General features: G+C 30.5%; 1 protein-coding gene across 1 annotated transcript; it reads right to left on the bottom strand.

The window, feature by feature from the left end:
- Nucleotides 1-14,020: 14,020 nt before the first annotated feature.
- Nucleotides 14,021-15,313, bottom strand: LOC124942418 (stemmadenine O-acetyltransferase-like). Its single transcript, XM_047482927.1, has one exon. The coding sequence runs from the start codon at nt 15,311-15,313 to the stop codon at nt 14,021-14,023; it is 1,293 nt and encodes a 430-aa protein (XP_047338883.1).
- Between the last annotated feature and the right edge of the window lie 1,400 nt (nt 15,314-16,713).

Genomic DNA, 16,713 nt, shown 5'->3' with positions numbered 1-16,713 from the left:
TATAATATCTGTAATAAATCTCGTTTATCTGCAATTAAACTTTGTGATTGAGAATCTAACTAAATGAATTTCAAAATTCTAGATGAAGCGATCTTGGAACTAGTTTTTCCTTTACGAAGAACAATCAGAAACAAGGATAAACATCACAGCTAACATATAACATTTAACCGCTAAAAACTCATTATTCTGATCTACTAGCGAAATCGAAGATTGCAGGCAAGTTATTCAAATGAAATCGAGAATTTATAGTCTCAATGTTTTGCATTGAATATATAACCTATTGCTTTGACATCAATTGAGAAGAACATAGTGAAATTCGGAGAGAGAAGACAAAGTGGGTATGAGAAATGGTGGATGAGATTTTTGAGATTAAGATTTAGAATGAGAAGAACATGAATGGGTGAAGAAGGAGAGATAATGAAATTTTTATTTATTTATTTATTAAATGTAAAGAAAAAGTCTGTTTGAAATAAAAAAAAGTTAAAACAAAATATAAAATATATATCCACGTGGATAAAGACTTAACTCTGTTTGAGACATTCCGTTATGTTAAATAATTTTGACATATTTTGACAAGTTTGTATACATAAATAAAATTTTACAACTTTATAAATAAATTTGATACCTCCTTTCAACTTTATAAATAAATTTGACATTCTTCCCTATTATTATTTGGTTGTGATTTTAGGGGAGAAAGATTATACCATTAGAGTTTATTTAATTATTTTATTTAATTTAATTTTTACCTTAATTAATTTATAAAATTAGTTTACCAATTAAATATACGAGAGAGAGAAATTAGTGATTATAGTAAATAAATAATATTTTATTATTCATAAATAAAATAAATGATGAGATAAATAAAGTGAAATGTAAGAAAATATTAAATTTTACATAAAATTAAAAAATACTTAATATCAAACAAGCTATTTATTATAATTACTTTTCTAAGGGTTTGTTTGATTATGATTATTTGGATGATAATTATTTTTAGGATTTATTTAATATGATTATCCGAGTATTTTATAATTTGTAGATATTTTTTATCTTTCAAATTATGTTTATTTATTTTATATAAAATATTAATTTATAATAATTTATTAAACTAATTAATATCATTATTAGAAATATATTACAACATTTTAAATATAATAATAATAATATTATTCTTCTATTAACTAATGTGATAATTTTAAAATCACATTATTGTAGATATTATTTTTTTATTCTAGTTTTATAAAAATATTTAAAAAAATCAAGCTCACCCTTAACATAATTTTTGACTCCATCCCTGCACAAATGCAATCAACACAGCCCATAAAACAGTGAGTAACACACCAAGCAAGCACACATGCACACAAACAACACAGAATTTTTGCGTAAAAAACCCCTCAATGGGTCAAAAACCACGGGACACCTAATGCCGCTTAAAATCCACTACCACCGACAAAAGAGCAATACAAAAGTCTTCTCTAGACAATACTAGAGACATACAAATTCATAATACCCTTGGAAACATGCACATCAAGGAATATGAAAAACAATCAAAGAACAAGAAAAGAAAAATATTACCGAAATAGCTGCTACTGTTTCGGCAACAAAACCCCGACCTCCGGACCTCAGAATTCGATCCCCACCGTCCAGAATATTGGCCCAGAAATTGTGAAGCTTCTGTCCAAAAATTAGGACGATCCAACGATGCAAACTTTGGAGATCACCACTTGAAGTTTTTCTCTCTTTTCTTTCTTGTTTTTTCTCTCTCCTTCTCTTACTCTCAAATAAATGTATTAAGTGTGGTCCAAGATGGACGGACCTATTTGCTTGAGCTTTTCCTCGTGGACTAAGAAAACAAAAAAAAATCAACAAATTCATTATACATTAATAATGATTAGGGGTGAGCATAATATGGGTTTACCCAAACCCAACCCTAACCCAAACCCAAAATATTAATTTGGGTTGGTTAATATGGGTTGGGTTGAGTATGGGTTGAGTTTAATTTGGGTTGGGTTAGGGTTACCCAAATTACCCAAATTATATAAATTTAGTTTAATTCTTTATTATTAATTCGATATAAACTAATCATCTTCCAACTTTAAGTCGAACACGTTTAACATATTTTTCACACGTTTAACACGTTTTCTACACATCTAACACGTTTTTAATATTTTTAACACGTTTCACTTATAACATGTTTTTCACACGTTTTTCACACGTTTTCACATTTTTGACACGTTTTCACGTTTTAGACACGTTTAACACGTTTTTGACATGTTTAACACATTTTCACACTAATAACACGTTTTTCACGTTTTTGTCACGTTGAACACGTTTTTGACATATTTAATACGTTTAACGCAGTTTTGACAAGTTTAACACTTTTTTGACGTTTTTGATACGTTTAACACGTTTTAAACATCTTTAACACGTTTTTCACACGTTTAACAAATTTTTACGTTTTTGGCACGTTTAACAAATTTTTGACATGTTTAATACGTTTTCATACTAATGACACGTTTTTGTCACGTTTAACACGTTTTTGACATGTTTAATACGTTTAACGCGTTTTTGACAAATATAACACGTTTTTTTTACGTTTTTGGCACGCTTAACACGTTTTAAACATAACTAACACGTTAACACGTTTTTGATAAGTCTAACACAGTTTTCACGTTTTTGGCACGTTTAACACGTTTTTAACATTCTAACATGTTTTTGATATATTTAACACGTTTTTCACACGTTTAACACGTATTTCACACGTTTAATATGTTTTTCACATTTTTGGCATGTTTAACACGTTTTTTACATATTTGACACGTTTTTCACACATAAATACATTTTTCACATTTTGGTACGTTTATTACGTTTTTGACATGTTTAACATGTTTTTCACGTTTTCACATTCTTAACACGTTTAACATGTTTGTAACATGTTCAATACGTTTGTAACATGTTTAACATGTTTTTTTACGTTTTTGGCACGTTTAACACGTTTTTGACATTTTAACATGTTTTACACATTTAACATATTTTTGACATGTTTAACATATTTTTTTGCATATTAACACGTTTTGATAAGTTTTAACACATTTTTGTCACGTTTAACACATTTTTGGCATTTTTGACACGTTTAATATGTTTTTCACACGTTTGACATCAAACGTGTGAAAACGTATTAAACGTGTCAAAAATGTGAAAAACATGTTAAACGTGTCAAAAACGTGTTAAACGTATCAAAATATGCCAAAAACGTGGAAAACGTGTTACACGTGCCAAAAACGTGGAAAACATGTTAAACGTGCCAAAAACGTGAAATATGTGTCAAAACGTGTTAAACGTGCCAAAAACGTGTGAAAAACATGTTAAACATGTTACAAACGTGTTAAACATGTTACAAACGTGTTAAACGTGTTAATAATGTGAAAAACGTGAAAAACATGTTAAACATGTCAAAACGTGTTAAACGTGCCAAAAACGTGAAAAATGTGTCAAAATGTGTCAAAATGTGTCAAATGTGTCGTAATCGTGAAAAATGTGTCAAACGTGTTAAAAACGTGTTAAACATGTCAAAACATGAAAATAGTGTCCAACGTGTCAAATGTGTTAAACGTGTTGAATGTGTGAAAAAACGTATTAAACGTGTCGAAAATGTGAAAAACGTGTTAAACGTCTCAAAACGTGGAAAACGTGTTAAACGTGTCAAAACGTGTTAAACGTGTCAAAACGTGTTAAACGTGCCAAAAATATGAAAAACGTGTAAAACGTGTCAATACTGTGAAAAACATATTAAACGTGTTGAAAACGTGAAAACGCGTTAAACGTGTCAAAACGAGTCAAAACGTGTCAAAAACGTGGAAAACGTGTTAAACGTGTCAAAAATGTGAAAAACGTGTGAAATGTGTTAAAAATGTGAAAAACATGTTAAACGTGTCAAAACGTATTAAACGTGTTAAAACGTGTTAAACGTGCCAAAAATGTGTCAAAATGTGTTAAACGTGTCGAAAACGTGAAAAAACGTGTCAAAAACGTGTCAAACGTGTCAAAAACGTGTTAAAAACGTGTTAAACATGCCAAAAACATAAAAAACGTATTCAACGTATCAAAATGTGTTAAACGTGTTAAACGTGTCAAAAACGTGTTAAACGTGTGAAAACGTATTAATAATGTCAAAAACGTGAAAAACGTGTTAAACGAATAAAAATATGTTAAATAAGTCAAATAAATGTTAAATAAAAAAATAAAAATAAAATAATTTGGGTTACCCAACCCATACTCAACTCAACCCATACCCAACCCATATTAGTAAATAATATGGGTTGAATTATGGGTTGGGTAAATTTAATTTGGGTTGAATATGGGTTGGGTAATACAAGTTGGGTTTACCTGTTTGCTCACCCCTAATAATGATTGATCAGTTAATCGTCATAGGATTAAGTGTAAGAATTTGATTTAAAATTCCGATCCTAAAACTTAATATTTTCTACAATAACATAAATATGTTTTTCTCATAGATAATGAGTTGGTTTTTAACTGTTTTAAAAGATTCTATTTATATTTTGCAGTCAGTAATTTTTGTAGCTTTGTTAAATTCTAAAATAATATATAGAACTTTTTAAATGCCTTAATCTCAATTCTTGGCTAATATATATTTTTAAATGCCTATCATTGCAATAATAATAGAACTTTTTTTTTTAGAACGTTGGGTTCCGCTGCTCCTATGGAGTGCGACTAATCCCCGCGGGTTAAGTACATAGCCCGCAAACATACTTAACCAATTAACCAGGCGCAGAACTTGCCGCCTGACGGGCTCGAACCCAGGACCTCATGGAGGCATGGGGATATCCACCTCTTGTTGCCACTAGGCTAGAAGAGAGGATAATAATATAATTAACAAACACGCAAAAATGAGAACCAAAAATAATTTGAACTATTTAAATTTTATAAATGAAAATAAGTCTACTACATGAAACAAAACAAATTAAGTAATTTGGAGTAGCAAATTAATGTTCTCTTTCAAATGATCTATCAAAATAACAAATTAATTGTACTTTATGTTTTTTTAATAAATTTTAATATTAAATATAAAATAATTTATTTTAAAATAATCAAAATAATTTGTGCACAAATATTTAAAATTTCTTCATATATCCCGGCTTTGATCAGTTTCGGAAATGACCACATCGAGTATCCTTTCAATTTATTCACATGAAGGATCCTACGACCCGCACCCACTGACCTGCGGATAATGCCTACGACCCGCACCCACTCGGGACCCGGGCCTTTAAACCCAGACCCGTGACCCGGCCTGTTCATCCGCAGCCCATTGTTTTGTCTACAGGCCCAGGTCCTAAACGGACTCAAACCCTACAGCCCCAGCTCTGACCTCATCTGTGTTGTCTTCTTTTGAATCTTTTTCTCTATTTCATTTGTTATATTTTTTATTTGTCTATTTTTGCTGATTAAGTAATAATTAAAATGTCTTAAAAATGAAACTAAGAAGAAAATAATATTTTTTTTATGAAACAAAGATTTTTTTCCTGAGGGTTTGTTTGGCCACATTTTTATTATTATTTTTTTTTTGTAATTTAGGGTTCGAAAAATTCTAAAACTATTTGTATTCATTATGTATTGATTTTTCCACATTTATTTAATTATGTTAATGTTTTAAATCACGCATAATTCTTTGAGCCATGCATGGTATGATTTCACATTTTATATATACTTAGTATACTCAGAATTGTGATTAGAACGTTGATTAGTTGACTTATAATCTATATATATATATATATATTATATATATATATATATATATATATTTATATTATATATATATAAATATTATATATATATATATAAATATTATATATATATATATTATATATATATATATATATATATTGTATAAAATCCGTGCTTCACGTGATTTTTAGCATTGTACATATTTTTTACATCCATGTTTTACATGATTATACATACCCTATTTATTTTTCATTAATGCTCACACAATCATGGAATCCAAATCTTGTATAAATTTTGTATGACCTTTTTTATGACCTTTTTGATTTGTATGACCTTTTTGCTTAGTATGATTGACACCAAGGCTGTCAAAATCGAGAATTTAAGTAAAATCGTTGGTCAGTTGTAAACTCGTAAAATCTAGAGTTTAATTAAAATCGTAAAAGTTTAATTTAAAAAAAAAATAATAGTTATATATTATCATTGTTTATTCATGTATTATGTGTTTTTATTCATAAATAAATTGATCATTGTGCATCACTCTCTTGCCATATATGACGTAATATTTTTTATATACACAATCTCTTAATATTAAGATTAACACAGTATGACAAGATAAAAAATTATCTAAAAAATAAAATGTGAAACCATTCTAAAAAATGGTCAAAAACTAATTAATAGAAACCGTTTATTTTGACAAACGTAACAAAATAACCAACCGAATGAATCTCTAAATAGTGTTTTCATACTAAATTTATTTTCCTCGTTTAGTGAGAAAAAATATGTATGGACGCCATAGTTCAAATTATTTTAAATTAATAAATTTGAAAAAAAAATTATTTTGAATAATTATTGTAATAATTAAGTTCTAATTAATTAAAGATAATAGTCAAGAAAAATAAATAAAATAATTTGTGTACTCATTTTATCTCAAATTAATTTTATTTAAATAAAGAGAATTAAAATAAATTATTTATAATAAATGTTGTATCCATTTTATCCGAAATAACTTATTTATTTAACATATATATATATATATAATATAATGATAAATGTTGTATCCATTTTATCCCAAATAAATTATTTATTTAACCTATATATTTATATATATATATAAAATAATAATTGGCAAAATATATGTCATATATTTTTTTAAAAATATTTTGTATATTTTTAAGGTTTAAAAAAACCAAGTCAAATGGGTGAAAGAAAAATCAATTCAAACAAACCCATAAGGTTAAATAAAAAAATATGCGTGTGATCCAGTTCAGCCAAAACCTAGAAGAATCGCTGCAGTAGTAGTCACAACCATTGGATAGGCGCTGGAAATCATTCAATGCCCAAGAGTTATCTGTGTAGCCCATTACAACGGTGCAAAGGCGCGCTCACGAAGCATAGGATCAGTTAACGCGCGTCGTTAGCTGAAACGCAACAGAACACTCGGTCTTTGATAGAACGCAGACAATACGCCAACGGAGTGTCCGCATCTGATTTTTCTTCCAAAACGGCGATGTTTCATGCTTGATCCATCGTCTTCCTCGCGATGCCGGGCAAATAAGAACAATAGTCATATTTTATTTTTTAAAGATGAAATTTTGTCACAACTCCACCTTTTGACCTCGTTCAAAAGCTGAAATGATCACCCTACTTCGGTGATCATTTCTCCTTCAACTAGGCGCATCATTGATGCCTATAACGACAACTAATCGGAGAATTCTCAAAAGACCATCAATGATATTTTGACTAAATGAAAGTCACACAAACCAACTTTGGAAGGCTATAAATATCCTCCCTTAATCAATTTGAAGGTAAGAGATTCACTCAAGTCTACAATTGAAATTTTATAAATCCGCCATTAAAGCTTCAGGTTTCTGGATTTTCGGAAATTTTATGTAAGGCCTTAAAACTTGGATCTAGGCATTTCCAAAACTTTTTTTTAGGAAAACAGTTAAAACTATTTCTTTAAAATCCCAAAAGTGGGAGGGTCAGAAATCAAAGCTAGACAAACCCTAGCTATGATTAAGGATGACAATCAAAATACCCTAAAAAAATTGATTAGTAACATTCATACATTCTAAAAAAACAGAGATTACAAATAAAAAAGACTACGTTAAAACTTAATCATCCCAGCCTGGGATTTTTGCATGTCATCTATCTTCATTGAGAGGCCTTCTTCCTCTTCCTCTACCTCTTCCTCTAACGATAAAATGAAATTGTATCGAAGAAGATGATGAGTATTGTTGTTTCTCATTTTGAATTCTCTCTTTGTACGAGCCCGTTCTAATTTGATAGAAAGAATTGTTTTTGAGATTTTCAGGACTTTTACCTTTGTTATCTTCAACTTAAATTTATGTATTCTTGTCTTCCTTATCTTCAGCTTCAGCTTCAGCTTCAGACTCCACATCGGTTTTGGAATCTTCTTTATCGGCTTAGAATTCTCTGTTTTAGCTTTGAAATTATGGGTGTTTTCATCTTAAGTTTCCTCAACAACAACTTGAGGTTCATCTTCCATTTTAGGCCTAATCCTTTGCATTACAGAAAATTTTTTTTTCCTCTTCACCTTGATTATCTTTACTTTTTTTCTTTTGTTGCTTTCCATTTTCTCAGAATCCTTCTTGTTTTCTTCTACAAATATTTGATCTTTGAGTTTGGCATCTTCTGTTTCCTTCCTTTTCTTTTCTATTTCATGGCTTTTCTACCCTTCTTCTTTAGCTTTATCACATTTATTGTGCAGAAAAGTGTTACAGAAAGCACACCTTTTTGGTTTCCATTCATAAGAGATCTTTATGACATTGTGTTTTTCTTTTCTATCAATATCTACCATTTTAATTGGCAGGACACTCTGAGGATGCACTTCAATGCAAATTCTAGCGAAGGACAAGTGTTCTCCTCTTTCAGTTATTGGGTCCATATATAATGGTTTCCCAATTATACCTGCAAAATGACTAATTGCTTCAGCATTGTACACGTGGGCTGAAATGTTCCAAAGCTTGAACTATATCTGGGCTGTTTCTTTTGGTTTTCTTTGTAGATTCATCTCTTCTGACCATTTTTCCAACTTCATGCAATTTGATCCTCTGTAAGTATGCCCTTTCTCCAAAATTTCTTTCAGATTTGAGCCCTTTATGAACTGCAGGAAATAGAGATCATGTATATTTGTAGAAACTTTTTCAAGCCCCTTTTCTCCCCACTATTTAATTAGAGTCTCTTTGGTAGTTGGAAATGATACTCTATTTTTCCCAATGAAGTTTCCAACCACTACAAACTCTCAGTATTCAATACATTTCTCCTCTACTTTAGAAGGCAGTTTGAATTCAAAAGGAGAGTTGAGTACCTTTACCTTTGTTTGGATATCCCCCAAGTAGATTTTTCCTTTATAGGCATGATCTTCAGATTTCTTTCCTGCTTTATTCTTCCATACCTCGTTGACTTTCCATGTTGAATTACTCCTGATAGTGTAGGTCTTGGTTTTGGGAGCCTTGATCAGCTCCTTCATTTTGTATTTGTGCCTCCTTTGAAATTTTTTGAACTTCATTTTCATTTATTTTTTCTAGTAAGCACAAAAGTTTTCCCCTCGTCCACACAAGTCTTTAAGTTTAGAAATTTTCAAGATGGGACTTGACTCTTGACAATTCTAACAGACAACACTCAATAAACGATTTGAGACCTTTTCAGGATTGTTTGAGTCACCTTTATTTTCGTTCATATGAGTTTTCATTTTTTTTATTCCTCAACTATCTCATTTTTTATTTTTTATTTTCTTCATTTTTTACTCCTTTTTTCCCTTTTTTTACATCTTCCTATTTTCTTTTTTATTCCGAATCCGATCTCCTTTTATTTTTTTGTGACTCCTTCCTCTTTTTTTAGCTCTTTCCTCGTAACTCTTCTTACCAAGCGTCTAACTTTGTCGGTGTGGACCAAATCTTGAATCTTTATTTATACGTCGTTCATGCAGTTTTTCTGTATTCTTCTCTCCTTTTATAGTTTCACTTTCATACCGATAGTAGTTCAAATATGCACTATTATTCACATGTTGTACCAAACAAATTTTTTATTATCTTATTGGATAGATTTAAAGAATCTTAGACCTTCTTCTTATTGCTTCTTTTTGGGTTTTTCATTTCAATTTACATTGATTCATTAAATAACAATTTCGTATGTAGGGTGGACGCTTTCGTATATAGGGTAATATGTTGCTGATATGAGTTGGTTGTGTATATAGATTGGTGATTAAGAGTGAATGTGTATTTGGTTAGTGAATCTCTCTCGTCTTTTAGTATTGACTTAAACAAATTTATCAATAATGAAAATTATTTTATATTCTTAACGTGTAGTAGTTGTCAAACAATCCTATTAGTAATATACCTATATATATATATATATATATATATATATTTATTTAATTCTTTAATATTCTTTAGTAAATCTAAGAAGATTAAAACTTATTTTATTATTATATTTGTTATTCATTGTCAATAATATTATTATTATTATTATTATTATTATTATTATTATTATTATTATTATTTCATTAAATAAGTCTTTCATCCTTATAAGCCAACTGAATCGATATATTCTTAACTAAATCATATGAACTTAAGTTAAATAAAAATTGAATATGAATTAACAATTAGATAATAGAACATTTAAACAATATAATTCTTTCTTCTTTAATCCAATTTATCATTATCATCAGTTCTAGTCAAATTATATCGTTAACAACATATATAAGTCTATTCACATTCTTAAAAAAACATTATAAATCTAAATCTCAATAGATCGACATAGAGAAGTCTCTAATACCACTTGTTAGAATCCTTAGTCTAAATATTTATTCTTTAAGTCTATAATCTTAATACTATATGCTGATAAATTGAGATAAACTATAGTTGTGAAAACATAAATAGATTTGTAATGAATAACGGTTCATTAAGTCGTTCTTCTGATCTTCTGTCTCTCAGTTCTCTCAGTTCTCTCAGTTTTAAATCTGGATTTGAACATTGATCGGAATGTCTGATTTGAGTGGGGCTTAAGTCTTCCCACTCTCTATCGATAACTCTTGTGATTGAACATACATCTACATTTTGTGTGGTAAGAATAACATAATAGGTAGACTATCTATATGAGTTGAGGATCTTGTTGAGATGTCTTGAATTGATGGTGCATGGAAAGATAATATTCAACAAAAGGAAATAATATATTTTTGGTGTATAATCTTGATTTAAGGAAATAAGATTAATACAAAAAAAATTATATAATCTTTTGTTATGGTAATATAACTAGGAAAGTATTGTAATAATATTTTGAAAAAATTATATAATCTTATTTAGGTGGATATCCCCCAGGCCTCCATGAGGTCCTGAGTTCGAGCCCTTTAGGCGGCAAGTTCTGCGATTGGTTAATTGGTTAAGTATGTTTGCGGGCTATGTACTTAACCCGCGGGGATTAGTCGCACTCCATAAGAGCAGCGGAACCCAGCGTTCTCAAAAAAAAGATGTAGTTGGGAACTTTAGAAAGCTAAAGTCTTGCCTTGAGAGCATCATTTCCAGTCTCAGTTCTGTATCTGTTAGGATTTTGGGGAACCGAGTGTTATATAAACTCGTGTCATAACCTTAGTCTGTACTGATGTAATTTATGTATTGATCTCCTCAATAATATTCTCTCTTTCTAGTGGACATAGCCATGTTTTATCTTGGTGAACCACGTTAAATTTGTGTTTATTCTTTATTGCTTATGTCATCTCACGCATTCTGTTATAATAAACTAGTAATATAACTAGGAAAGTATTTTGATAATATTTTATAGATTCTTTGCAAAAATATTAGTATTGACCTAGTTAAAACTTATTTAAATGTGTAGTAGGACACTTTAGAAAGCTTAAGTCTTTACTTTGAGAGCATCTATTCTAGTCCTAGTTCTATATCTTTTAAGGTTCCGAGGGACCGAGTGTTAAATAAAATTGTGTCATAACCCTTAATATCTTGTTATAATTTGTATTCTAATCTCCTAATAATACTTTTTTTTTCTGGTGGACATAGCCAAGTTTTATCTTGATGAAACACGTTAAAATATGTGTATTTCTTTATTGCTTACATCATCTCATGCATTTCCATTACAAAAAATTGGGTATCAGAGATTCAAGTTATTTGATTATTTGTTCTTTCAAGTGAGATGACACAACAACTTCTGGAGAAGAAGTTAATATGGCAAATCAAGATGCATGCTCTACTGAAATAACATGGCTTATGGGGTTGCTAAAGTTATCGGTAGGAGTAGAACAAATGTTGAGATTGTCATTCTAGAGGAGAATATAATGTGGCATATCAAGATGCGGGCTCTACTAAAACGATAGAGCTTATGGAGTTGTTAAAGTTATCGATAGGAGCAGAACAACCGTTGAGATTGTCATTCTAAAGGAGAAGATAATGTGGCAGATCAAGATGAGGGATCTACTCAAGCGACAGGGCTTATGGGGTTGTTAAAGTTATCAGTAGGAGTAGAACAACTATTGACATTGTCATTCTAGAGGATAAGATAAAATGGTAGATCAAGATGTGACCTCTACTAAAACTATATGGCTTATAGGGTTGCTTAAGTTATCGGTAGGAGTAGAACAATCGTTGAGATTTTCATTTTGGAGGAGAAGATAATGTGGAAGATTAAGATATGGGTCTATTAAAACAACATGGGGTCACTGACGTTATCGACACGAGTAGAAAGAATTGTTGAGATGGTCATTCTAGAGAATAAAATGAAAGATCAAGATAGGAGATCTACTAAAGCAACATGGTTTATGGGAGTCGCTAAAGTTACCAGTAGGAACAAAACAATCGTTGATGGTCATTCTAGAGGAGAACATGATGCGGAAGATCGAGATGCAGGCTCTACTGAAATAACATATTTTATGGGGTTGCTGAAATTGTCGACAAGAGTAGAAACTATCATTGAGATGGTCATTCTCGAGGAGCATTATGACAAATCAAGATGTGAGCTCTACAGAAATAATAAGAACTATGGGGGTCGCTTTATAGACAAGAGAAGAAATAACCGTTGAAATGGTCATTCTCGATGAGTAGTATGGGCTTTGATGAAACAATTCAACTTATAAGGATCGAAGTTTCCGATAGGAGCAAGAACAACCACTGAGATGGTCATTCTGGAGGAGAAACACATTAAAAAATTATGTTGTATCTTGTGAATAATGTCTTCATCGGAGTCTCAAAAGATGAGACTAATTCATATGGGACATCTTAGAGTATTCAATTCAAGGTGTAGTTTTGTTGAGTAGACTTGAATATTTTGGTTAACAAAGAAGTTATTAAGTTGTCTTAAAGACAATTCTAGATCTAGAAGAGAGAGACGGTAGATCATCTAGGTCACCACTAGCATTTCCTAATGCATTTAGGCCACCTCTAACATTGACTAATGTATATGTGCCATCTATGAAATTTACTAATGCATATGGGCTATATCTCACATTGACTAATGTATTTAGCCATCACTGGCATTATCTAATGTATCTAGACCACCTTTAGCATTTATTAATGTGTTTGTGCCATAATGGTTTACAACAATGAGAGTATTCAAGTCAAGGTGGAGATTTGCGGAGTAGACTTGAATATTTGGGTTACCAAAGAAGTTGTTAAGATGTCTTGAAGACAAATCTAGATCTAAAAAGAGAGGTGGTATATCATTTAGGTCATCACTAGCCTTGACTAATGCATCCGAGCCATCAATAGCATTGACCAATGCATCTAGGCCACCATTAACACAAATTAATGTTAATGTTAATATAGAGAGGAGCCAACTTATGATTCGTTAATCTTTCTCCTCTCATTCTTTAAACTCTAGATTTATGATGATGGTAGGTTTCTCTTCATCATCGTCAACAACAGCTTCATCGTCCGTTGCACAGGGGCTGGGTGGGATTCAATAACAAATTGGAAAAGAAGATTGCTTTTAAGAACCGGTATAACATGACTTTTCCAGATTACAAAGTTGTGATGATCAAACTTAACAGAAATCGATTGAAGAAAAGTTAGGAAACAACTGATTTTTATTTGATTCAGCCATATGATCAAAAAAAGAAAGGAGCACGCATTATAGTGTAACTTCATGTGGAAGTTTTGTTTGAGATAAAATTAACTTTTGTGGTTAATTTTTGTTGTTTACACCGATAATGAGTTTTATTGTTTAACACGAATTATTCAAATATATAACAAATTTATTTTGCAAAGATGAAAGAAAGATTAGACGGAGTGATGTCTTGTTGATGCAAGTTAATTTACGTTGACGATGATGTATTAGCTCTAACAAAAGCAAGCTGAAAACGAGCCATGTCTTGTTCATTCATAGTAACCCACGCCTCTATTCCGTCTCCGCATTTTGAATCCAGCAGAATAGCGTAGTTCTTCAGGTTAGAACTGCCCATGCTCGCCCAAACAGGCTTCCCCATACCAAAATCAACATTATAAACTGGAAACCTGCACCAACTGCTGAATCTAAAGATATTGGCATCCTCGGTTGTTGACATCTCCTCTATCTTCATCCAGTTTTTCATCATCACTGCATACCCTTCATCCCCTCGAATACGCTTTATGTACTCGTCGTCAATTCTCTGAATCCCTTCCCTCATCTTCCTTCCCATCACTGTTAAATCATTCGAGTCTTCATAGCTGCAATATGCATATGCCAGCACGGCCATATTCCCAATCGCATGCTCCGACAATGGAGGCACCATTCGACTCCTGAGGTTCACAACCTGAAATGCAATGTATTGTTTTCCAGGCTTATCCACTGTGGCGTACTTCCATATGAAAGACGATACTACTTCCACTCGGGTGATAATAGGATGATCATGATCAATTTTTGCCTTTGCTCTCATTGAAGTTATCTTACTTGCATCAAAAACAAACCTCCGGGTGACAAGGGTCTCTTTCCAGACTTCTGATAGAGGATTGTAGTCGTGTTTCTCATTTCGCGGGAAGAGGGATGATGAGGGAAAGCTCGGCTTTAGGATATTAATCGTGTTATCGTGTTGGCGAGATATGGCAGCCCACGACGTCATGAATGAGAAAAATGAGACACCGTCTGCAATCTTATGTGGGACATAGGTGCCAATTGCGATACCTCCGCAGTTAAAGTAGTTAACTTGGATTGCGAAAATCTCATCTTCTTCTTCACCATTTCCCATCAAGTTGGGTACGAGCGGGTCAACCATTTCTGTTTCGTGGCACTCGATCACGTCCATGATCATTGAATCGACTTTTGCCTCCAAATATTGAACGCCCATGTCGTTGCAGTCAATCGAGTTGTCGCCTCTATTGAGCCGCCCTGCAAAAGGGTAGAACATGGTCAGGGTTTGGGAGAGCGATTCTCTAAGGCGGGAAGAGATGAGTTCAAGTTGTGCGATGGATGTGGTTTGGAACTGGTGATGGTAATAGAGAACTGTGGGGACGAAGAAACTAGGCATTAATTGATCCAGCATGGATAGGTGATATTTTTTGAAAGGATAATTGGTGGGAGAGGATGGCCTCACAAATTCGTTTGATAATATAATGACATTCAATGGCGCCATTGTTATATATCTCCTTGCCTGCTATTATTATATATCTCAAGTTCAGAAAAACAATGAAATTGAATACTATGGCAGGATACTACTTATATAATACCACTTATATATCTCCTTTCCAAATGATCATTTGTGGTGTAACAATAGGTTACAACTCTCTTATTTTATTAAGGTTATTGGACTTAGTATAAAAGCTTAAATAGCAAGTAAGATGATACAATAAGGTAATTTAATAAGCTATCCCTGATATAAAAAAAAACAAAAAATCAAACTTAGTTGAGCATTGAACAAAAAAAAAATTTGTATAATTTAAAACAAATAAGAAAGATAAGTTTGAACGCTTAACACATATATGGTTATTATTTCTAATAAGTTAAATAATATCAAATGCTAATAATGAATCAATCTACTTTAGGTTGAGCTTATTTGATTATAAAGTTATTTGGGGGATTTTTAATGATTAAAAAAAATTATTTCATTGAAGTATAAATTATTTGAGTTTTTAATTAGTTAATTATAATATTTTTTATATTTAAATTTTATATTAAATAATTTTTAAAAAAAAACTATACTGAATTGTAAATGAAATATAATTGTAACATCAATTATCAACACTAAATTGAGGGGTTCTAACAAAAACAAAATATTAATATATTATTTTTAATATATATATTCCTTTTAAGAAAAAACTTATTTATTTAGATATATGTATTTATGTAACTAACTAAATTAAAGTGGAACTAATAATAAAGGTTCGTTTAATTTATTATTAAAATTTAACTTAACCGATCTTAGTTAGTAACCATTGTTAATTATTTTTTAAAATTTAATATTTATTAATTAAATATTCATTTTTTCTCACTCATTTTTTTTTATTAATTCATTAATTTATTTATCTCTTTTTACTATTTATTCTGTTTATTCATTTTTATTAATTAATTAATCTATTTATCTCTTTTTACTATTTTTTCTTTTTTTTCTATTTTTTATTAATTCATTCATTCATTTATCTCTTTTTACTATTTTTCTTCATTTCTTTTATTTTGATATTCTAATATTTTTATATTTTGCTCAAATATTTTTATTAAATAATTATTTGTATAATCTTTTTTCAAGGAATTAATTTGTGGTACAAACTGTTTTTCCACAAATTGAATATAGATCATATATTCGTCATATTTATGCAAATTAGAGTAAAATTCACAAGAGGACAACATGAATATATTGTTCTATAAAATAGTTATTTAAATATTATAGTAAATATTGAACTACTTTATACATTACAATTTTTTAAGTATCAATTAAGAGACCAGATAATTTTAAAATCATCTATATTGAAATAGTAAAAGGTAAAATAGTAGAAAAAAATAAAAATAAAAAAAATAAAAATAAAAAAAGAAATTAAT

The sequence above is a fragment of the Impatiens glandulifera genome, chromosome 1 (genome assembly GCF_907164915.1).
Source record: "Impatiens glandulifera chromosome 1, dImpGla2.1, whole genome shotgun sequence".
Taxonomy (NCBI): Eukaryota; Viridiplantae; Streptophyta; class Magnoliopsida; order Ericales; family Balsaminaceae; genus Impatiens; species Impatiens glandulifera.
Note: the sequence above shows the minus strand (reverse complement) of the source record. Positions and strands in the feature narration are given on the sequence as shown.

What these genes read in the sequence shown, in the direction of transcription:
- LOC124942418 (XM_047482927.1), bottom strand. Translation starts at nt 15,313, where the DNA reads ATGGCGCCATTGAATGTCATTATATTATCAAACGAATTTGTGAGGCCA.